This window comes from Thalia democratica, chromosome 1 (assembly GCF_965202585.1).
Source record: "Thalia democratica chromosome 1, ktThaDemo2.hap1.1, whole genome shotgun sequence".
Classification (NCBI taxonomy): Eukaryota; Metazoa; Chordata; class Thaliacea; order Salpida; family Salpidae; genus Thalia; species Thalia democratica.
Genome location: NC_139165.1, coordinates 91,268,347 through 91,294,655, shown reverse-complemented (window position 1 = coordinate 91,294,655; position 26,309 = coordinate 91,268,347). Strand labels below are relative to the sequence as shown.

Here is a 26,309-nt window from a genome sequence, read left to right as displayed (position 1 = left end):
ACCAAACAAGAGCGCAGAATCTCGATCAGCTTGTGCACTTTCCCACTTTTTTTCACCAAAACAAGTTTCCATTTAAGCTTTTAATATATGTGAAAGGCTTTTAAACAAAAATTTGTCTACGTGTATAAACTTATTTTTCCTATAATTTGATCCTTGCCAACCAAGATTTAACTTGTGTTGCATAGTATAGAGTAAAAATCCTATTCTTAAACTATGCTTGATCTTAGATGGGCAAGGAATTGAATAGCTGATGAAAAATTTTAATCTCCCAGTCGGAGAAATTTTAATCAATTTAATGTGCAAGGTATGTGCCAAAACAAACATGCTTGAAAGTGAACTTGTAAACAATTTTTCAAAAGTACAAGCTTCATTAAACATTAAATAATACAAATTATTATTTTTGTTTCAAATTACATTTGAAGAACCCAGCGGTAATATTAGAAGGCTTTAGCTAAAATTTACTTTTAAAACTGCGTTAACAAAAAAGTTTACGGTTTTCAGGTAATCACTGAACATTTTAGAAAACAAGTAAAATAATAAAACACAAATAGTCTTTGAACATATTTATTATGAAAAGACAGCAAGCTTATAGTACAACTAAAGGAGCTTATAAAGTATTCATGAATCATGCAGTGTTAGAAATGTTCAAAAAAATTAATAGAAAAAGAACTGCTTAAAATTATAACACATCAGTACCAGGGGCGTAGCGTAGGGAGGGAGGCTGGCGCATGCGTGTCACCCAAAAAAAAAAAAGTAAAAAAAATGCAATATTTTAATCCTTTATTGTTTTTATTTTTCTGCTTAATTTGCCTTTTTTCAACTATATTTTTCTAGTATTCGAAAAGTAAAACGAAATTTCTAATACCAATTAGTGACAAGTTAGGAAAATTACCCAGTATACTGATTCGGTGCGTAATTTCAAATGCGCACCAATGTTGATGAAAAACTCCATAAGGAAAAATTTTATAACTTCATTAACTTCATAAGAATTTAGACTCAAACAGTACGCAACTTGTTAGTGCACCGCAGTAGTATAACCTTATGACAGATATTTTAAAAGGAAAAATGCTAACATTTTGTTAACAAACCATGAAGCTAAACCTGTTTTATAAAGATAATGATTCAAGAATAAACAAATTGTTGTAAAAATAGCAATAAACAACTGCTTATAAATAAAAATAAATTGATAGTAAGAATAAAAAATATTAACAACATAATTAAAAAAAACAAACAACTGAAAAAGAAAAAATTAAATAAAAATAAATAATAAATAAATAGTTCATACTGTGATTACAGTTTTAATCTCACTAAACAAAAAGTATTGTTTAAATGATCTAAACTTAAAATTGTTATTAAAAGTAGTTTCTTTTTTTAATAAGATAACAAACAAATCAAACTTTGTTGTTATATCAGCCATAAAGTTTAAAAAATAATCAATTTTTGTAGCAAGTTATTTTAAAATTTATTTAGTCACATCATGAATAAATTTATAGCAACTTGTAAAACAGAATTTTTACAATCAATTTATAGTCTAAAAGACATAATTGATTAATTTTAAGTTTATATTTATTTAGTTTTAAATCAAATTTTAAATGGTATTTAAAAAATTTTTCTTTTTACAAACTGTTTGTAGTATTTAAAAAAATGCTATTCCCTAAAGATCTTAGAAAAACTGATTTTAAGATAAGTGAAAAGTTATATTTCTTGTGAATTTTCAAAAGCATTTAAAAAGTTGACCTTAAAAAATTATATTTTAAACATTTTGTTTTGTATCAGAAACATTTAGTAAAATCTTTCCACACACTCAGGATAACTCAGGATTTTATGAAGTTTTGGAAAACTTTAGAATGACTCAGTAAAAATCAGGATAACTCAGAATGTTTTAAGTTTTTTTAAGCTCAGGCTGACTAAGGATAGAACTGTTATTTTATTTACTTGGGGTAGATTTAGTGGTTTTAAAAGCTTTGTTATAAAGCTTAGTTTCTATTAGTTTAAAAACAATAAAAAATTCTCTAAAATAATTTAAAATGCTTATGATAACACATGATATTTTTAAACTAACTCAGGACATTTATTTTGACTGAAAGAGTGGCAAGGCAATCCTGATATCTTTAAAGTTAATTGTTTTTTGTTTTTTTTGTAAAACATGTTTTATAATACTAATGAAAAAGTAAACGTTTGTTTTTATTAATTTTTAGATTATTATTTAGAAAATATTGTATGGATTGTTGCAAGTCTAAAAATTTGTCAGATAGGAAAAATATTTGAAGTTCAATAGCTTTAATTGAAAAATAGCAGACCAACACCAGATATTGCTATTAATCAAGACTGCAGTTCAAAAGGTATAAAATTTTTATTTTTAATTTTGTTTATATTTCAGATTTTCTTCATTTGTTAAGATTTATTTTTACAGTTTTATATTGTAATATAGGTAAAAATGTAGAAGTCAAAAAAAAACTAGCTCTTTAGATTTATTCTACAAAAAAATTAAAAAATTTAAAACTTTCAATTTTAATACTGAAGATTTAACACTTTTATATAAAAGATAAAGATAGTATATTAAAAGCTGCAACAAACTAAAAGTATGAGTTATTTTGAGTTTAATACAATTCTTTTTTGTTGATATAAAATAGATATTGAACATTATTTAGAAATTGCAAAGAGAAAATGTTTTGAGGTATTAATTGTTATACTTAGTTGACCATTTATTTGTAGTTTAGGGCCATAGGGGGGGTAAGCCATGTTTTTTTAGAAATTGATCTTATTTTTAAGATTTTATTTAAGCTTTAAGATGCTTTTTATTGTTTTAAAAAATATGAATTATTTTTTGAAATATGACCAGTCAAAGTCGGGCCGCATAGTAGGTTACCTATGGAAGGGAAAACTAAATTAGCGAAAAAAAGCTAATTTGTTTAAAATCTACCTCCTCATACATTTTTCAAGCAATCTTCGTCAAACTTTAAGAGTTTAATCTATATACATTAAAAAAAATACATTACTTAAGAATTTAAAAATCTGTGGTAATATTTTTTTATTTTTTGAAAAAAAAAAGACTTTTTTTTTTAATTATTTTTATAAAATGTTTATTTATTTTAATTATCTAAATTCATAAGTAACGTTTTTTTCTTGTAATGCAAGGAACATTTTCTAAAATTTGAAGAAGATTGCTTGAAAAATGAAGTAGGAGATAGATTTTTAGTAGTTTTTTAAATTTCCAAGAAAATTGACCCCGAAAAATTTGCGGCCCAAAAGGGGATTTAGGGGATTTTTTGATATAAAAATTTGCGCACCCCTTGACCAAAATACCACGCTACGCCACTGATCAGTACCACTGCTTTAAAAGTCATTAAGCACACGGATTCGACGAGCGAGTTGGATGTCTTTCGGCATGACGGTCACTCTCTTGGCATCGGTGGCACACAAGTTAGTGTCTTCAAAGTCCGACCAAGTAAGCTTCAGCAGCTTCTTGAAGAGCAAGGACCGCGCTGCTTTTGAAGCGCAAATCGGTCTTAAATTCTTGAGCGATTTCGCGTACGAGACGTTGGAACGGCAGCTTGCAGATCAAAAGCTTAGTGGACTTCTAATAACGACGGATCTCGCGAAGAGCCACTGTTCCTGGGCGGTAACGGCGAGGCTTTGATACGCTTCCCGGAGCACTCTTGCGTGCTGCCCTCATCACTGTTGCACTGTTTCCACCTCCGTTTTGTCTGCGGGGAGCTTTTCCTCCAGTTGATTTCCTTGCAGTTTTTTTGGTGCGAGCCATTTTTTATGTCAACTAAACAACCTACTGTATCAAATTATAAACATTTAAAAAAAAATTTTAACTAAAAAAATTTTACAACCTACTAGATAAAATATAATTTATAAAAAATTGATATTTTAAAAGTTTAGATAGATAATTATTTTACACTTTGTTAGACAACAAATATTTACTAACAAAAGTAGTAACAGTTAAATACTCAGTTTTACCAAATAAATTAGAAATAATGACAATGCTTGTTTGGGTGCACGACTATTCAAATTCGGACAATTGAAATTCCGACAATTCAAATTCTTAAAAAAAAATTGAAAGGGCCACAACTAAAAAAGTAATGTATATTTGTCAAATATAAAAAATACATATGTAAGTCCAATTAATATCTTCAAGCAATTTTTTTCTTTTTGCAAAACATTGAATATTTTTTGGTATATAGTTTAAATAAAGTAAAAAAACATAGTTATTTTTAGTAGCTTTAAAATATCTTAAAAAGTATTTAAGATTTTGCAAAAAATAAAAAGTGGCTTGTAGATATTAATAAGGTCTACATAAGCATTTTTTATTTTTCTAAAATTTCAATTATTTTTTGAGATATAGTCTTCTAATTATTTTTTTATGAATTTGAGTTGTCGGAATTTGAATTGTCCGAATTTGAATTGTCATGTAACCTGTTTGTTTATACCTTAACATGGCTTAAATGACAACTCAAATGTTACAATAATTAAAAATTTCATTTGTTATAATGTAAAACAAACTAAAAAAAAGCTTATGAGGGTCTAGCTAATAAGATTGATGCTAGAAAAATCAATTTATTACTATTTTTATATGCTTAAGATATTAATTTTTTAATATATTTAAGAACAGCTTCTTAAACTGAATAGTTATGTATATGTAGTCCTAATATTTATAAGATAATACTAACAGCAACTATAAATTTTAAATTTTAATTCATATAAAACCTTTAATAAGTACAGCTAAAAAAATTTTAGTTAATAAAATAACTTATTGACAGAACACTTTAGTCTATAATTGAGGTATAAATAAAAAATTCTTTACATTAGTGAAATGACCTAAGTAAAATTATTACAGTATTTAATGAGGGTAATCTAAATTATTTTATTTATCATAATATTCCTAAAGTGTCGATGTGAACTGTTAGGCAAAAGTTTTTGTTTAAGTATTTATATAGCAAAAGTCTAATCAACTATTTCAGTTCGACCGTTTTCAATTAATTTTAATCTAAAATACATACATAAAATGAAAATGATCAAAGTAAATGAAGTATTTTAAAGTAACATTCTAACTAATTTGGCTGTTTAGAAAAAATTTGTTCTGAAAACCAAATAAAATTTTCTTGGCTGTCGTAACATTTTGTTGAAAATTGCAAAACGATAAATAAAAAAAAACTGTTTATAATAAACAAAGTCATACAAACCTACACAGAATATTTTTCAAAAACTTTAAAAAAATATATTTTTTTAATTTTTTTTTTAAAGCTAACGTTTATTGATGTACATAGTACTAATGAAACTCAATATGGTTAAAGAAATTGCTGTTTAAAATGTCAAAACTCGTTTTATTGGATTTTTAACATATTTAATAATTTATGTATATTCATATTAATATGTTAAAGAGTTTAGAAAAGCTTTTGATTGATAATTTTTGAAACCTTTAGATGAAAAGTTTTATAAAGGTTAACAAAACCCCGATAAACATTAAAAAAAAGTTTTACAAAACAGCAAGGATTTAGTTAAAAGCTTAAAAGAAGCTATTTTTCGTTGTAGAAGAAATTTGTTTGAAATTTTTACATCGTAAAGTAAAATTTTACCAAGTTTTTGTTTAGAGTTCAGAATATAAGTACAACTTATTTGTTAATAATTTTACATCTATTTATTTGTTAACACAACTAGATAGGTCCCTGCAAACAGGAGCTGCAGTCTGAATAGTCCCAAAAAGTTTATTACAGCAGTATTTTTGAACTGAATTTAGTTTGTTTAATTTTTTTTGTCAAGTCTTGTAGAAAAAAGCCATGTTGTAGCAAATTCATTGTGAACAAACTTTTCACTGCTGTTTCTTATACAAAAGTTAATATAAACAAGAAAGCAACTAGCTTTGAAGCAATGTTTAAAAGTATGAATTTATTTTTAAATTGTGCTTTTACTAGTAGAAAATCAGTTAATATTGTTTAATGTTTTTATTCTCAAAATATATATTAGTAAAACAAATACTCTAAAGAAAAAATATCTTTTAGACTTACATACTTCAGAAATATTTTTGATCTGCCATGTTAGTTGAATAATTTAAAACAATACTCAACATATTTTACTTATATTTATTCATATTTAGCTTAAAGGTTTTTGTTTTTTTTCTGTAAAACATAAAATCAATAAGTAAACCTTCAATTAATTTCGTTTCTGAAGCAAAATTACTTAGATAAACATTATACATTTATTTATTTGTTTTTACATTCTTACCTATAAATGTACTTTAATCATAAAATAATTTAGATAACTTTTATTAATGCAGTAAAAAGTGCCTATTTTATAAAGCTAATGAAATTTACCTGAGCTAAAACTAGCAGGATTCTACGGAATTTTTATAAAATAAGTTAAGTTACAAAATATTTTTCATTAAATATTTACAAAACTTACGAAAATATAGCGACAAAAAATTTATTTCAATCTTTAATAAACTATTTAAGTAGCTTAAAATGCATATTCAAATAGATTAAAGATTGTAAAATATAAATAAGTTGCAACAAAGTTGTTAAATAAAAAATTTTAACTTAAAAACTAATTGATAAACAGTTTAAAAAGTTTGTTTAGTCTAACTTAAGTTAAATAATTTAACAGGAAAACTATTATTAACAAAAAGTTTCACAACAAATGGTACTTTAAAAAAATATTTTGTTTTATTAAGTAGGAATGAAAGTTAGTAAAAAGCTAATTTTTTATCAATTTTTTTTTGGTTTTACGGTATCTTTTTATTTTTATAACTGTACAAGGCGTTAAATAAAAAGTAAGTCTCATATACTACCTATCTCAATTGTAAGTTAAATAAAATAACTTTTAGCAATGCTTTCTCCGGTAAATTCTTGAAGTTATTATTTCCACATGTACGATTAAATAACTTTAAATTTAGAATTTGCTAAGTTTTTGAGTTATTATCACTTGATCAGTTTTTTCGTTCTTAAATTAGTTTGATAGACGTTAAATTTATAATGTAAAAAGGTAGGTTATGTTTTTAGTTTGCTTAAAAAGACGACACTAACAACTTAAAAAACGAAACAGGGTTTTTTACTCAGTCATTGAAAGTTTACATAAAACGGACAAAAGTTTACAAAAACCAAAAGCATATTTAACAATTAAACTGAATGATTAACTGATTTTAATCTCGTAATACTTTCTGAATATTATTTTATTTTGTTAGATCTGCGAAGTACAGCAGTGTTTTAAATTTATCAGCTAATGGTGTATACATATATATTAATATTCATAAAACCAGTGGCCTTAAACCTTTTCAAAAAATGTGTACTTTAATTAAATGAAAAATAAATTATATGTACACTAAACTGAATAAAAAATTGAAATTATTGCTAGATTTTATTTAAACTTAAATTTTTCAAGTGTCAAAGTGTACAACAAAGTGTTAACAACTTTTAACTTTTTCAATTAGCAATTCTTTTTTTAATCGATAGCCTTAGCAAATAAAGATTAAACATCTTTTCTCAAAAGTTTTTAAAAACTATCTTTTAAAAATTTATTATATTTTATTTATATGAATTGATGTATCAACCGTATCAAACTAAACTTCAATAAAATATAATGAAAACTGATTAACCTTTTCAGAATACATTTTTTTGAAAAAAAAAGTATCTATAGTACAACTACACATTATTTTTTTTTTGCTATTATTATTTAAAGCTCACCATTTTGGATTGAAACTAATTACAATCAGAGTCAATTGATTATTATTACTTAAACTCTTACTATATATCATGGTTTCCCTAACTAAGTCAAATGACCCCCTTGGGGACCATTATAGAAATTAAAAGGGAAATAAGCAGCAAAAGGCTAAAGAGGGGGCCATGAGGTCATTATTTGAAACTTACACTATATTCATTTGGAGTTAATGACGAACATCAGAAACAGATCTTATGCATTTTTAAAAGTAGTTTTGAAAATTGTATTCGAAACTTCCCAAAAAAAAGTTAGGAAATTTATGGTACCACAAGCCGTAAAAGGGGGAGAAAAAAGGACATATCTTGAAACTTACACAAAAAAAGGGTCGTAGGCCGTTTTATGGTAACTTTTTGAGAAATACTGTTGGAGAGGGCCTTAGCTTTCTTAATTTTCTTGAAGGAGACTTTTCAAAAAAAAAGTTTGGTAAATCCTGCTCTAGGTTAACAAATTACTAATTTTTCCTAGAAATAAGTAAACTGCTTGAACTGAGATAAAAGTTGAACTGAAACCTTAAGACAAAGTTATTTAATACTTTTTTGTATAAAAAAATTAACTAACTTTGAATTAAAACATTAATACTAAGTTGGTGTTCTACAGTAAAATTGTTTATCTTACTGTAATTGTATGAAGGTTTTATTTTTTCAATGTTGTGCTAAACAAGCTTTGTAGTTTGAAATGGATTTAGATAAAAAATCCTAGTTCTAATTCAAAAAATTGTTCAGTTTAAAAAGTAGTTCATTAAATCATTGAAAATTTTAACGATTTGAAACAGATGCTTGATCTCAGTTGTCCGCAATACTATGAAATCTAAAACTATCACTTAACAGTTGTTTGCAACATAATGGTATATACAAATAACACATTAAAGTTGTTTTCTACACTAAGAATCTACACCTATAACATCACAGCTTATTGCAACAATGCAACTATCAAGTCACAGTAGATTGCAACAATACAACTATCACAGTAGATCCAAACGGTACAACTATCACATCACAGTGAATTGCAATGATACAACTATCACATCACAGTAGATCGCAACAATACAACTATCACATCACAGTAGATTGTAATGATACAACTATCACATCACAGTAGATTGAAACAATACAACTTTTACATCACAGTAGACCGCAACACTACAACTATCACATCACAGTAGACTTCAACACTACAACTATCACATCAAAGTAGACTTCAGCACTACAACTATCACATCACAGTGAATTGCAATGATACAACTGTCACAACACAGTTGATCGCAACGATACAACTATCACATCACAGTAGACAGCAATGTTACAATTATCACATCACAGTAGATAGCAACGATACAACTATCACATCACAGCAATTTGCAATGACACAACAAATCACATCACAGTAGATCGCAATAGATATGTTGAAATAAAACGTTAAAAAATGTTATTTTTTAACTCTTTCTAAAAATATAATAAACTACTCTTAAATTAAAGCATTAATATAAAAACTTCATTTGAATTATCTATCTTACTGCAATTGTGACAGGTTTTTTTATCAATGTTGTATTAACCAAGCTTTGTAGTTCGAAATGAAGGTGGATAAAAGATCCTAGTTTAAATTTATAAAAATTGCATTATTTTCTAAAAAAAGTAGTCACTGAAAAATTTGCAAGTAAGACTAATAAACTTGACTTATACAAGGGTTCCTACTGTTTGAAGCAGTTTCTTTTTTAATATTAGTAATTAATTACACCAAATTAAGGCATTTTAATTGAATAGTGCATGACTATTAACAGTAGATTTAAAGAAATCTTTTATTAAATCTAAGATTTGATTTTCAAAAAAAAAAGTTCTAAAGAATTTTTAACAGATAAAAGTCAAAAAAGTCACAAAAGTATAAACAAACATGATTCCAAGTAATGACAACAGTTGTCCGTAATATTACGAAGTCTACAACTATCTCATCTCAGTTGTTATTAAATTTGAGAAATCAACCTTAAAAGCAACTCTATACAGACTTAGTACTTTCTTCAGTTGTTTTAAGTTTACATATATATATATATATCTCCTTACGTTGGTCGATATTAGGCAATTTCAAGGTACTATCGAAAAGCCTAAACTCAAATAACATTTTGCAATAATTGTCATTTTCGCGCGACAAAAATTATCTATTTATGTTTTCTCGAACTCTTTTGTAAAAGTTTAACTAAACACGTAACATAATAAAAAACTATATCTTGCTTAAATAAAACTTAACTGTTAAATTAGTATTTAGACTATTGTGTATTTTTTGTTTAATATAAAAACTCTAACCTTACTTAATTGTTTTTTTTTAAAGTCTTTTTAATAAACCGATTTTTTCTTCATTTAGTCGGTAACATACAATAACTATCTGTATTATCAAAATCTTTAACTTATACTTTTTCAAAACTATGCATAGGCCTACTTCTTTGCCTACTGGTTGGCCGGCTACTTGAAATACTACTTGTTGTACTAAATTGCCCACTATGTTTCAATTATTTTTATTTATTTTTAACCTGTAGATTGAAATAAAAAGGATTTTGTTATTAGACAAAATTTTCAAATTTTTATATTAAAACTAATCAGTTCTAAAACTTAAACAAAAATAAAATTTTGTAAGATTAGTAAACAAGAAAAAATAGAAAAACTATTTTTAAATCAAAAATATTTTTTTAATATAAGAACTGTTATAAACAATGATTAAAGCTAACAAACATTAACTGCTTAATGTACTCTCACTGCTTATAATGACCTGATAACCAACTGTTGCGTAGAAAAGTTTAATAAAAAGGTCAAATACTTCATTTGTTACTATCCAAAAGAATGTTAACGATTTGAAAGAGAATCTTTATTTAATTTTTTTCATAGGATTATGGAGTCTAAAACTGTCACTTAATAGATGTCTGCAACATAACGGTGTCTACAACCAACAGATAACAGTCCTCTATATTAAAATCTACAACTATCACTTCACTGTAAACTACAACAATACAACTATCACATCATAGTAGATTGCAACAATGCAACTATCACATCACAGTAGATTGTAACAATGCAAATATCACATCACAGTAGATTGCAATAATACAACTATCACATCACAGTAGATTGTAACAATAAAACTATCACATCACAGTAGATTGTAACAAAACAACTATCACATCATAGTAGATTGCAACAATACAACTATCACATCATAGTAGATTGTAACAATACAACTATCACATCACAGTAGACATCAATATTATAACTATCACATTACAGTAGATCAGGGATCGGCAAACTGCGGCCCGCGGGCCAATTGCGGCCCGCGAAGGGTAAATCTGCGGCCCGCGAGCACGTTATTTTTTTGAATGGAATACGGCCCGCGGAAGAAAATTTTGTGGCCCGCGAGCATGTAAATGTGGCCCGCTGAGCAAAAATATATTTCAAATTAATTTTTTTTCGGTAATTCAATTTAATTTAATTAGTTTGGTTTTAAGTCTCTGTATAACATTTAAAAATAATTAAAAGAAATTACTGCTTTAGTTTAAAATGTGAAAAAGACAGATTAAAATTTTAACAGGATATTTTTTTCTGAGTTTCATAAAATTTTCTTTTTTACAACAGCAAGTAATTATTTGAAAAAAGAGTTTAAAGAATGCTTTAATTTAATAAATTAATTTTATAATACTTATTTATTAAATAAACTAAATGCAAATGTTTTTCATTTTGTACAAAAGTAATGCACAGTAATTAACTAAAGTGTCATTTCTTTATAGCTTAAATATTCTTTTTCAATATTTTTCAAACCTAAGTTTCTTTTATAGACTTTTTATTTGTAAATGTTATATTTTAGTGTAAAAACATTTAAAATAACATAGTAATAAGAAATAAGGTTTATTTAATTTTTGTTTTTACACATTTTAATTTTTTAGAAGTTTTCTTTGCACTTAAATTAATTTATATGCACACCAACTTAAAAAGATGCTCATACTTTAAACCACTTTTTATTCAATACTTTAGTTAGTTTAAGATTATTTTATGCATAGTTTTCTGACATTGTTGTTTCTACATGTAATATATAAATTTGTACAGACACATTAAAAACAGTATATATGACATAAAATAATGTAGTTTTTTTTAGGTATACATTTTTATTTTTCAAACGTTGTTTTTAAAGTAAGTTAACTTTTATGCCTTGCATATTAATACACACATTTGCTGTTTAATATAAACTAGGTTTAGGGATGGTAAATTTATCAAGTTTGTAAATTGTTAATCAAAATAGTTCAAATTCAAGCAAATAAACAACTAAACATTGACACACTCTTAGACTATCACTATTTTAAGACTTCAAATCTCAGGCCAATTAAGTCTTTTTATAATATTTTGGTTAGAATTGTTTTTTGTATACAAAAAATCAGGAATGTTTTTGTTGACTCAGGCTGGCTTTTTTGCTTGAAAAAGTGGCAAATTAAACTTATGATGTAAGTTTTGCTCAATCCACAGTGTTAGTTTGAGTTATAACATATGTTAAATTTTAAGTTATGCAGCTGATTTAATTCAAAATATTATTTATTTTATTGTGTACATTTAGTTGTGAACAATCAGTGTTGCCAAAAAAATTGAATACCGGAAAAGCTTTGAACTTGAAAATTTATGCTTTAAATTTCTGGTAAAAAACTTGAATTCGAGAATTTTTGAAAAAACTTTGAACTTCAAACAATTTTTACATGTAAAGTAATGAAATTTCTATTTGACACAAAAAATTTAGCAAATAAACATTTCTTTATTTGAAAATATATTTATGTAGCTTAACAGTGTTTTTTAATATTGATATATTTTAAGACACTTTTTTAAACTTTAATTAAACTTTATACTAAAAATAAAAGAAGGAATTGTACTTCTAAAAACTTTGTATTGGTGCATTGCACCTTTACTTGTAAAATTTCACCGATTATTGTGCTTCGTGTTGGAACTAAACCAAGAAATTCTACTAAAATGTCAAAATTAGTAAAAACATCTCTTATAAAAATTGTCACATGAGCAATAATTTTTCTATCAGTGCTCTCATGTTAACATATTGATTAAAGTCCTAATTTGATTTATGCGATTTTATAACCTTAATGTATTTCCTAAATACGACTTTTTGTTGTCATTGAAGAAATAAACAAAAGTTTTTCATTACTGCCAACATAAAATCTTTAAAAAAAGTTTTTAATTATAAATGGTATCTCATTTTAAATAATAAATTTTGCTACCTTATAACTTGCCTTAACAATTTTTTCTGATAATTCTGTAGTAACTGAAGATAATCTTGTACTTTGTTGGAACTGACTTAAATGATTTGTTTTTTTATCGTTTCTCGCAATAAGTCCTAACTTACTTATATTTTACGATTAATATTTTTTAATGCAATATTCTTATTGCAGATAAAGAATTGCTATAATGCTAAATAAAAAATAAGTTTTTCTATTTCGCTAATGACTCAATAAAGTTTTATACTTTTGTTAAAATTGTTTAAGAAACTTAATTGTCCATTCCAGCTGACTTTTATTTTATGGCATGTAATTTATTTACTTTTAATAACTTTCTTTATTTTTTTTATGTTGTGAACTTTGTTTTAACTGGGTTGCTACATAAACAAGCTGTTTTAAAAGCTTGAAAACTCAGGTGTGTGTGAAAATTTTATTTCAAACACTTTAAAGAAATTCTTTAACTCCAGAACAGTTTTTATGACTGTAGTATAATTTACTAGTTGTAGTTTTTATTGTTTTCTTACACTTAGTGTACTTTTTGATGATGATGATATTTTTATTAGGTATTTACGCTTGATTAAAACGATTTATTAGCTTTTTCAATTTTAAATAAAATTAGGCTGGTTTGATATAACTCAGACATATTTGCTTTTTAAGTGGCAACCATGTAAAAGACTAGTTAGAGTTACTAATAAGATAATTTATTTAAGTTTTCCAGGAATAATTATGTTAAATAATTTGTTCTAGCTTTCTGGAGTACAAACAGGTATTAATTTTATAAAGTTAACTAATTACTAAATTTTTTAATAAATGTAAACTATTTAACACGCAAAAACTTTTTTTTTGAAGTAAATACTCTTAGAAACATGAAAAAGGGGTTGATAATATAACAAATATATAAAAGTAACCCATAAATTGTCTTTCAAGTTTGAATTTATAGAGAGTTAGGTTGTAAGTAAAATTACAAAAGTCTTAAGCTTAACTTTTTAAGTGCTTATGAAAGTGCTTAGTTTATTAACACTTAAGTATATTAGTCAAAGAAAATTTTATTCTAATAAATATTAATCTAAATAGGCATCTATGCATAGCTAAATGTCATTTAAAATGATAAGGTGAACAAAAGTAAAACTTTTCTCTAGTGTGACTAAAACTAAAACTAATACATTAATCAAATGTAACTAAAACTAAAACTGCGGCTCGCGAAGACTTTGTAAACTTGAAATTTTGCCCGCGACCACCAACTGCCTGCCGAACCCTGCAGTAGATAGCAACAATACAACTATCAAATCACAGTAGATTACAACAATAGAATTATCACATCACAGTATACCGCAAACAGTACAACTATTACATCACAGTATACCGCAAACAGTACAACTATCACATCACAGTACTTCGCAACAATACAACTATCACATCACAGTAGATTGTAACAATACAACTATCACAGTAGATCGCAACGATAAAACTATCACATCACAGTAGATTAAAACAATACAACTATCACATTGCAGTAGATTGTAACAATAAAACTATCACATCACAGTAGGAATCAATATTACAACTATCACATCACAGTAAACTACAACAATACAACTATCACATCCCAGTATATCGCAACGATATATCTATCACACCACAGTACTTCGCAACGATACAACTATCACATCACAGTAGACTACAACAATACAACTATCACATCACAGTAGATTGTAACAATACAACTATCACATCACAGTAGGAATCAATATTACAACTATCACATCACAGTAAACTACAACAATACAACTATCACATCCCAGTACATCGCAACGATACATCTATCACACCACAGTAGATCGCAATAAAACAACTATCACATCACAGTAGATCGCAATAATACAATTGTCACATCACAGAAAATTGTAACGACACAACTATCACATCACATTAGATTGCAACACTGCAACTATCTCATCACAGTAGATCTTAATGCTACAACTATCACATCACAGGTGTTCTATAATTTCCACCGGTTACAATGCTACCAATTTGGAGTTTGATGCAGAACAGTCCAAATGGAAGGTGTTTGCTGCACTGAAAGAGGCGAGATAATGTGCGGCTTGAGCAATATGGTAAGCTGGTTGTGCGGGGTAGGCTTAACAAGCTTGTCTTAGAAAAGACGTAAAAAGGTACCCGTGGTGCGCGACTCGATAACCAAAAGTTTTTCTCATGCACCAGCACCAAAGACAAAATATTTTCATTTGAACTTGCCAAATGTTTCTTTTTTATATTAGCTTACTTGTAAATGATTATTCATCTGTTTTTCCGGTTATGTTGATAAGTTCAAAAGAAGACCTTAAAAATAGTTTTACGTTTGTTACCGATTAAAAAACGATTAAATTCATTTTTGTACCCTTTACGCTTTGTAATAAAAGCTTTAATTTTGTACAGATGTGTGTCTTAATGTACCTTAAGCAACACTTTTAGTTGTTGTTTATTTTTAAATTTTTACTTTCAACATTATTAACATTAAAAATTCGTAGTTTATTAGTTTGATGTTTTCTATGATATGATAAATAACAAGTTTATTTTTGTCTTTTTTTATCTATAAATGTTATTTATGATAAAGTATAACGCCAATTTTTATAAGGTGATGTGATAGTTGTATTGTTGGAATCTACTGTGAGTGATAGTTGTATTGTTACAATCACTGTGATGTGATAGTTGTATCGTTAGGGTGTATTGTAATGTGATATTTGTATTGTTGAAATCTACTGTACTTTGATAATTGTATTATTGGAAATTACTGTGATGTTATAGTTGTATCATTGCGATTTACTGTGATAAAATAGTTGTATTGTTGAGGTCATAAATTGAACCTTTTAAAACTTACCTTAGATATTCCGTAGTTTAAGGTAAAAAAAAAGAAGATTTTAGATTTATTTAATGGCATTTTTGAAAAACTTATACAGATGTTATAGATTAATTCAGAAATTTAAGAGGTCATTAGTTGCAAAAGGGAGAGCCACAAAGCCATAAATTGAAACTTAACTAGATATCCTAGAGTTGATTATGAAGAGGTAAAAAAGTTCTTAGACATATTCAATGGTGCTTTTCGGAAAAATCTTGTCAGAGGGGGCCATATCTCTTTTTATTACTTAAAGAGGGGCCTTTTGAAATGTTTTTTTGAAACCCTGTTCTAAATACTTGACAAAATCCAATGTAAGGATTTAATAAAAATTTAGATAATCCTTACTATAATTTAATGTCGGTCGTTAGAGTTGCGTTTTAATTGGTTACATTATCATACGAATAACTACACTTCAAGTTTTTCTAAATACTTTTAGGTAGCCACATCTCTGATATAAATTAATTTGAAAAACAATGATTGATCATTTAAGTCTAATTCGTAAACACATAATAATAAGAAAAACTAAAAAATAGTAATAAGAATACTCATTATACTAAAAATAGTTATATTTTAGTAAGTTTTAAAACTTCCATAAATATAACAAAAAAAATATCTCTTTTTTATAAGAAATGTTTGTGTAAGTCTAAATAAAAAAATGTTATGGTCAAATTACATTTATTAATGAAAAATGAAAAATTAAAAAATCAAATTATAACAATAAATAACAAATTATATAATATAATAAAAAAAACTATTTATTATATTAAATAGAACTATTTGCACCCTTTGAAATTATACATGATGAAATTTGCTTGCTTGATTTTTGCATAAAGTTTATAAATGAAGAGAGAACTTAAATACTATTTTTTTTTATACTGAAACAAAACCAACTTTTTTTAAATGCTTTACATTATAATATTGATTAAAGTTTTAAACTAGTTAAATAGTTAAATTTTATATGCTTCCTGATCTATAGTTTTGTATTCTTTGATATTAAAATTAAGATTTTTTTCTTGTTTTTGATTAAGATTTACATTGCAATTCTATTTATTGTTTCACATAATAAAAACTATAAGTAATGTTTACAAAATTTTTGTTTTCACTGTTTGTTGACTCTAGTTGAGTAATATATAAAAGACTAAGCACTTTATTGTGTTGTCTTACATTATAATATGTATGTGGTAAATGCGGTCGATGTTGGCCAATTTAAAGGTACCATCGTAAAGCTTATGTATTCTCAAACTTTTCTACTAAAATTTTACTTTAACACTAGACAATTTTTTAACAGTCTTCTTTATAAAATTTAACAAAAATAATTAACATACTACAAAAAGATAAATCTAACAGTTTTAATACTATTGACTAATCATTTTATATGACATAGAAAATTTAATTTTAAATAAAATTAATTTCAATACCAAATTTTCTTCATGTAGTCTCGAACATACGACAAATTGCTATATGAACATAACCTAAAACTTAAAATTTGAATATTTTTGTATAATTTTAATAAAAGGCCAAATATCTCGCCTAGTACTTATTTTTTCTATTACTTATATTTGCCTAATTCTTAGAGTACTATTAGGCTCACAAGTACAAATAAAAATACGGTTGCAAACGAAAAGTACTAATACAGAGAGTAGTTATTAAAATTATTTTTTTCAACGATTGTTACTTTAGCTGACACTGTTATTCCTAAAAGGATCTTCAGAGAGTACTTAGCTTAGCAAACATTTTCAAAGATAAACAAAGTTGAAAATTACAAGAAAGCAATTTATTAATTATTTTATCAGTAGTCACCAATTCATGCTTATAACTCTATATGTTATGTTATATAAATGAAAAAATATATTCTAAGTTACAATTTTCAGCATTGATACAACTATCACATCACATTAAATCACATTACTACAACTATCACGTCACAGTAGACGGCAATTTTACAACTATCACATCACAGTAGACTGCAATGACACAACTATCACATCACAGTAGACCACAACGACACAACTATCACATCAGAGTCCATCGCAAAGATACAAGTACATTGATAAAAGTTATTGGAAAATTGTATTCATAGTGATGGCTTTCAAACGATTACATCAAAATGACCAAGAAATTTAGAAAAAACATCTATGTAAACATAAGATAACTCTAAAAACTACTGGGTTTTTTAAAGATTTATGTTAAAGTTTTATTTCTTTAATAACTAAACAACAGAGATGTAATAGTTGTAGGCTCCATAGTGTTGCTGACAAAAATTGTAAATGTTTCTAGACTAATACTTGGTCTAAGCGTAATTTTAAAATTCTATAAGTTTTAGGTTTTGATTATACAAATTGTTGTAATATGTTCAATACTGCATAAAAAAAAAACTCGGTTTTTTCAATAGTTTTTAAATTAAAATTATCTAGTAATTATTAAAATTAAAGTCTTTATTTCATATAAAAAAGTCATGATTTGTAAAACACTTACTTAACTGTAAGGTTTTTCTTGTTGCACTAAATTTAATATACTTAAAATTTTTATTTGGAGATTATAAAAATATTTGTTAAGTTTAAATCAATGCTACGTCTTTTTTAGAACTGCGTCATAATTTGATTTAAATTATAAAACACCTGTAGTAGATAGTTGTATTGTTTGCGGTCTACTGTGATGTGATAGTTGTAAAATTGCAATATACTGTGATGTGATAGTTGTAAAATTGCAATATACTGTGATGTGATAGTTGTATTGTTGCAATCTACTGTGATGTGATAGTTGTATTATTGTGATCTACTGTGATGAGTTAGTTGTATTGTTGCAATCTACTGTGATGTGGTAGTTGTATTGTTCAGGTCATAATTTGAAATTTATGAAACTTACTTATTCTGGAGTTCATTGTGAAAAGTAAAAAAAAAAGTGTAGGCTTATTTAATGGTAGTTTTTGAACACTTATACAGATATAATGGGAAAATTCAGAATTTTAGGAGGCAAAAAATTTCAAAAGGGGGTGCCTCAAAGCCATAATTTAAAACTTACACTAGATATTCTTGAGTTGATGATGAAAAGAAAAAAAAGTTTTTAATGGAATTTAATGGAGTTTTTCTGAGAAATCTTGTTGGAGGAGACCAACGCTTTTTTTATAGCAGACGTTTTAAAAAAAAGTATTGGGAAAATTATGTACTAAATTAAGAATTTGGTACATAATAAACCGTTTTCAAACAGCAGTGGTTTGATGAATTTAACTATAACAACCCGCACAAAGTTTAGGTTACAGTTTTAATGGGTATGGTTACTTAATGTTTTACTAATTATAATTTACTTAGATGTTAATTGTATACTAAAGTGCTTTGTATTAAAAAGTATAATTCACACAAATTTAGTTCAACTGCACATAAAAAGTTATTATTAACTATTTTAATCAATGCCTATTGATTTATTTAGTTTAAACATTTTAATGTTTGTAAATTTTTTGTCAGGTATGGTATACAATGACTATTAATAAAAGCTTTAAAACTATTAAGTTTTAATATATTTAGGTAACTTTAATGTTAAATTTGAGATTTTTAAAAATTGAAATTAATGAAATCTTAATTTCATACTAAGTTAATTACACAAAACTAACAAAATACTTATTATAAGAGTTAATTAAACACAAAAATATAAACACCAAAAAAAAGATAGAGTAAGTACAGCACACTAAAGTAAATTTATTTTGCCTATATAGTGTAGGTTATCTACTAAAAATCCACATGTTTTTCGTTTAGACTAAGTCAAAAACGTTACAACTACTTTTAATTATCTTTATCTCTCCAAATTGAAATATTCAGCAAAACTTTAATTTAATGTTCAGCAATAGCAGATCTTTTTATTGCATTCATAGTTTAGCTTCTTTTATTTTTCTTTTCCAGCTGATTTCAAAAGCTTTTCAACGATTAATTGATTATTTATGTGTTTGTTTTTAATTAGTTGTAATAATTAGTATTTTAATTTTTTTTTGTTTAATTAACTTTTATGTAATTTGTATTTCTATATGTTGATTATTGCTGTTACTATATAATTTAAACTTATCTTTAATTATATAAACAAATTAAATCAAATTCAAGGCTCTTTTATTGAACTAAACAAAAACATATTAACACTTTAAACGTTTCAGCTTTTCAACTTTATTTCGGCCGACGTGATGAACAAGCCGAAGATCTCGCACCAAACCAGCACTCCTTTGTAATTCTCTATGATCAAATCCCTGGGCAGGTCCTTGACGAACCTGTATTGTTTTTTTTTTTGTTCAGTGCTCGTATCTCAACTAGCAATGAGTTTGTAGAAAAAGATGAAACTTCGATGCATATCAAAAGAATTCAACTTATAAAACTCTGCGCGGTTTTTTAAATTAAGTAGGTTGTTTGCTAATCTGAAAAATGTCAGATACTGTTATACACTTTTTCGTAGTTCTTTATGATCAAATCCCTGAGAAGGTTCTTGACGAACCTGTTTTGTTCATAATGTTTTTTTTGTGCAGTGCACGTGTTTAACCGTCAACTAGCAATGAGTTTGTAGAAAAAAACACACTGAAACTTCGATGCATATCAAAAGAATTCAACTTATAAAACTCTGCGCGGTTTTTTTTCAAAGTAAGTTGTTCGCTAGTATAAAAAAAAATCAGATTTTTTTTTTATTTTTTTTCACACGAACCCGTTAAAGTTGGTCACCCTCTCGCTCTTGAAGCTCTTCGACTTGTCAAAGTCCCCGCTGCTTTCCACGAACGCGGGCGTGTAGTAGAGGTAGTAGTCGGGACCTATCGCCAGCCGTCCCCGGAAGATTATCTTCTCCTCGGTGATGCAGACGTCGCCCTCTCCCCAATGGGCGAAATCGCTTCCTGTGGTTGTTTTCTTAATTTTATTTTCTTTTTCTTAATTTAATTTTTTTGTTTAATGCTTATTCTTAAATGTTTCTTAGAACTGCTTTGCTTGTTTGATAGTTGTCAAAGTTTGCGTTAAAAACGGTCTGTACGTTTTTTTTTTTCAGCGTTTCCAACTAAGATATCAGATTGTTTTTGCTGTTGAAGACTCGTAGTTATAAAGTAAATAGCTAGCCAATCTGATCCAAGTAGATATGAGAGTTAGGTACATTGAGTTAAAAATTTATCAAAACACAAATATATTCATGTTTTCACCAACAAAAATATTTCCAAAGCTATCGAATTTCAGATAGAAAATTTGAAAACAAACTGACCTTTCCTGTCCCTGGTAAACTTGCCCGTGTAAACGCAGTTGGTGTTGTTCTCCCCGACCAGCTTTTCGACCATATTGGCGTCCGGCGCCTCCTCCTGTATGACGTAGGGGATCACCCAGAACCAAAGAGAAACCCCGACGGCCAGCACCAGTACCGCGACCCAGATCAGGACGCAGGACGCTTTGAGGCACTTTCTCTTCTTCGACGGCTGCTTGTTCGGGATGTCGACGGCGAAGAACGTCGAGGTTTGGGACTCCTCCGAAAAGTTTGTTGTGGACTCGTCGGCCATTCAGTTTTGTGAGAACTTTTTTGCAAAACATTTGTAAACGAATAGCTTGGCTGGTAATATTTAAACAAAAAAAAAATGAGCGAAACTACGTAACAATAGCTCGAAATAAATTTTGTTTGAAAATATTGATTGAGTTACTGAAACGCGCTTAATCTACATTCAAAGAGCTGAAAACTGATAATTTCAGCTTGTATTTGTTTATTGAACGATGAAAGATAAGTGCTCAAACAGTTTGGTCTAAGTTTGCGCTAAAGAACCTTTCGGGTTCTCGAGTCGTACCCATAAAGAGTTTAAACTTTAAGACAAATAATGTTTAAAAGTTTTACGAATTTAATTACCTTAAATAATTTCTTGCGTACTTAATACTTTATAGGTTGCAATTAAAGTTCTCGACTTAAATAAAATAAAAGGAGATTGGTCAATAATAAATTTTAAATTTTATTAAACAAAACAATGTTTCACTCGTTTGAAAACGAGATCTACAGTTTTTTAAAATCTTATTCAAATAGATTCTATTTCAATAAAATTTTAAACAACTGAAACGAGTGAAACATTGTTTTGTAATACCATTGAAGTTATTAGTATACTTACTCTTAGAAGATATTTGTTTTGCATAGATTTTGTTACTGAGCTTATAACATTTAATTATTAGCCTATATACCCCATATAGGATTGAGCAGTATTTATACAATTACTTGTTTTTTAGTAATGCAGTAATAACATTATAACACTTTACCTTTCCCAAATCGTCCCCTTAATATGTCCTTCACCCAACGTAACCACCATGTGAGCGGTTGTAACGAAATGCGATTGTTGAAGGTTTGCTTATCTAAGAACTTCACCGATCAAAAACCTCTATTGACGTGTAATTTTACAAAAACCGCGATATAAACCACTAGCTGGCGATTATACAATCACCGCAAGCATGCCAAAAACTTCTTTATAATAAAAAAGCGCTTGATGTAAAAAAATCCAGTCTTTTTACGCGGTAATGGTTTTGTGTGAATTTTTTTTTCTTGTGACGATTAGTTTCTCCTTTCGTAGAGACGTCTTACAATTTAATCACGTGACATAGAAAAACTTTCCAAAATAAAATTGCTTCTTTTTTTAGATGCAAAAAAATCACATGCTTTTAAAAGTAAAAATTTCTCTGATAATTTAAGAAAATGACATTTTCGCACGCTGCTGTCCTTACACTATATTTTAATAATGGATTTATTGAAAAATAGAATGTTGTTGTAGATAAGAATAATAAAATTAATATAGTGGAAAATATTGAAAATAAATACTATCAAAAGAGAGTTTTGAAACTTACTAAAAACTACTGTATTTAATTATTTATTTAAACCAAACCGCACAAAAATTTAAATTTATACAAAAAAAAAAGCAACTATAAAAAGTTAATAAAGGTATAACCGTTTTTTTTTTCATTTGTTTCAATTATATATCGCTTTTTTAGATAAGACCTTTAAAATATTTTTTTTATTAAATTGGCCGAATTAGCAATTCAATTGAACTAAATTCTGAAAAATTTAAATTTTAGTTCGATAGTTTAAAAAATTATCTCAAATAATAAATTATCATAAATTTTTTTACTGTGCTTCTAGTATTATAACAAGTTACGGGTTTTAACATAAATATGAATTTTATGTTCTGAGATTAGTACAAAAAATGGCTAAGAATTTATTAAAAGGTGAGCGCTGTTTTAAGTTGCGCAACTTTGTTTACTGTACTTTGTATTGTTTATTATTTTCTTTTTCTAATTTTTGAAATGACAATTTTTTTCTTACCTATTTATACGACCACCTCAAAACTATGTATGCAAAGTGAGTTTTGTAAGCACTTACTTTATAACAAGATAAGTATTGAAAAGAATTTTGAACTTTTAAGGAACTAATATTTCAGCAAGTTGCTTTTGCAGTGTTTATACGCTATTTACTTGATTTAAAATCCTTTGAAATCTATAAAACTTAACTATTGTTTTAAATAAAGTTTTAACTTATTTTAAATGTTAAAAAATTTAATAATGTGTTTTTTGCATAGTTTTTATAAAAAATAAAACACTTTTAAATTCAAACTTTCTCTTTAACTTTATACATACCTCAAGGTTCTATCGCAAAATATCGAAAATAAAAGTTACGGTGTATAATTTTCCATATAATTTTCCATATAATTTAAAACAGCAAAATGATAGTTTTACATTCAGTTGCCACAGATAAATGTATTCAAAAATATGCTGATTTAAACATGGCTTCACTTTAGCTTTTAGTATTATTTAGATTAAAAAAAGTAAAAACTGAAGTAATAGGTTACGTTATCACTCACAAGACTACGTGATAAAGATCTGCTTTTAAATATTCTAATATAAAACTAGTTATGAAATTATGAGCATACGTTATTTTAAATTTATTACAACTAAACTTGGACATCGATAATGTATAGGACACACATTTATAAAGAAAGGATTGTTAAAAATAAAAAGCACCCGAAATTTATTTTATAAATCTAATTATTTCTGGCTAAACGAAATCTTCAAGTGCTTTGAGATAACTAGCGATTCAATTTAAAAGGTATTTTATAAATCAAAAGTAGTAAACCATTGTTTTTCAAAAAATTTTTTTCTGGCTTGCAAAAATGTCATAAAAATCTAAAACAAAGGTAGTTTCACACAAGCAAAGCGTGATGCTCTCAACGGCATATATTTTTTTGACAATTTGTTGGTAAACAAGTCATAAGTAGTTACTGATTTTCTTCCATCTCGAAAGATGACCAGCTTGTTGCCAACAGAAAACACTCCATTCATGTCGGCGAAAAACAACTCCGGAGTTTTAAGAGCAACGAAAGTTTTGGAAAGGTCGTCGAAAACTTCGCTGTGTTGGAAATAACGAGATATGACGAACAGCCTGTTTCTGACCGCCACCAACTCGTGGTTGTGTCTCACTCGGCTCAAGCTGGGCATCCGCGACCATTTGTCGGCGGCCACGTCGTACGACTCGACGGTCCTCAATCGGTTCTCGTACACGTCTTTTCCGCCGCACACCACAATTTTTTCCTTGAAAACCGCCGAAGCCGCGAAAGCCCGCGCTTCGGCCATCGGAGCGACCGTTTTCCACGACTTGGTTGTCGCGTCGAGCCGCACGCACGAGCTGGTCGCCAAGCACGATTGCGACGTGACGCCTCCGATCATGAAAGCTTGGCTCGCGAACGCGGTGACGCAGCATTTGTAACGTTCGTCGCCGCGCATGCAAGCCACTTTCTTCCATCTTTTGGTGACGGGAGAGTACCTTTCAACGGAGTTTACAAAGTTGAAATCGTTGTCGAGGCCGCCAAAAACGTAAAGCTCGCCTCTCATGCAGGCCGCCATGTGAATACGCCTGCACGTGTTCATCGAGGAAAATTTTTTCACCATCTTCAAGCTGGAACAGTCCACTTGGCTGGCCCGCGAAAACGTTCTGGTCGGCCAGCAACGTTTGTCTTGCCCTCCCGTCAACAAAAAACTGAAGCAGCTTTCGTGGCTGCAGTACCTGCTTTCGCGCGACAAACCCGACCTCGTTTCTTTTCTTTCCAAAACGTCGTTTATCACCTCGACGCAGTCTTCGACGCCGGCGAGCGAACGGGAGCCTTTCAAAACGTCCCTCAGCGCGTGGTCCGACATCAGCGGCAGGCGGACTTTCAGCAGCAATGCCCTGGCGTGCCGCTTTCGCCCGTCCAAGTCGCGTCCCAGCCACCCGTCCGCCGCGTCGAGCACCTCCAGCTCCGAGGTGACGTGCAGCTCGGAGCTCGCGAGCGTTTTCGCCACGAGACCGCGGTCCAGCTGCCGAAAGTTTTCGGTTTCGGCTAAAATCGTGAAGCAGCTTTCAACGTGGCGTTGAGCGCGCGTGGCGAGCGCGAACGATTTGAAAGCTTCGGCGAACTTGTAGATTGCCAGCACGTTTTTCACGCTCATTCTGCGATCAACAGCCTCGTTCACTCTCTTTTCCAAGTTTTTGGGCAGCAAATGCTTTGGAGTCTTGATGGCCGAAATCAGCTCGGCGTTTTCCAGCTTGGCGCCTGCAAATTGCTTGGAAGTTAAACTTTGGTAACTTGAATGTAATAAACGATAGTATGAAATAAAGTTCGAGTCATAAAAATGAGACTAAACAGAATAATTCTAATCACAACATATTTTTCTAGCTATTAAGTATTAATATAATAAAGGAATCGTTCCTATAACCAAATTAAAACCTCTTGCAACAAGTAACCAGCATATTTTTTTTTTCTGTTAAACCTTTATTATTTATTAGAGATAATTTAGAAAATAGTTTTATTCAATAATTTATGTATTAGAGTAACAGATCTACATTTTTTGTAAATAACTTAAAAAATTTAAGAAAATAATTAAGCATTTCATTGTTTCTTTAAAAGTATGTTTTCAGTAAGATCTATTTAAATTTATTGATAAAATATCTTTTTAGTTATCTGAAAAAAAATAGTTTGATGATAAACAATTGATTACATCAAACTTAAAAATCTTAGTTACAAATGAAAACTTTACCTGATTGAATGTTATTCTTGAAATGTTTTGAAAAGTTTTTCTTGCATAGTTTCATAAAATTACCAATTTCGCCACTTCCGCTGGTAGATGACTTACGGTGACCTTCTTCTTGCCTTCTTGCTTTTGCATTATTTTCACTCTGCCTGTCTTCTGCAGACTGTTTGCGTTTTATAGCGCTTTTGCACATATTATTATTTTGTAATCTGAAATAAAGTATTCGAAAAAAATGTTATGCTTTTAACTGAATGTGTAAATAACAATTTAGCTTATTTTTTTTAACGTTTAGTCTCATTATTATCTAGCGCTCATATATTTAACTACCTTAAAGTAAAAAATTAATTTGTCGCGTGAAAAGCTCTGGAAATAGTTTTGTTTATCGTGCAAATCAGCGTTGGTTCTTATAGAAACATATCTAGTA

At 28.2% G+C, this 26,309-nt stretch overlaps 1 protein-coding gene and 1 pseudogene across 1 annotated transcript; both read right to left on the bottom strand.

The window, feature by feature from the left end:
• Positions 1 to 3,336: 3,336 nt before the first annotated feature.
• On the bottom strand, positions 3,337 to 3,763 carry LOC145841036 (histone H3-like; annotated as a pseudogene).
• A 20,241-nt stretch (positions 3,764 to 24,004) lies between these two features.
• LOC145841024 (kelch-like protein 25) lies at positions 24,005 to 26,078 on the bottom strand. Its single transcript, XM_082948386.1, has 2 exons — positions 25,955 to 26,078; positions 24,005 to 25,407 (listed from the first exon to the last, which is right to left on the bottom strand). The coding sequence occupies exons 1-2, from the start codon at positions 26,076 to 26,078 to the stop codon at positions 24,005 to 24,007; spliced, it is 1,527 nt and encodes a 508-aa protein (XP_082804512.1).
• Positions 26,079 to 26,309: the final 231 nt, after the last annotated feature.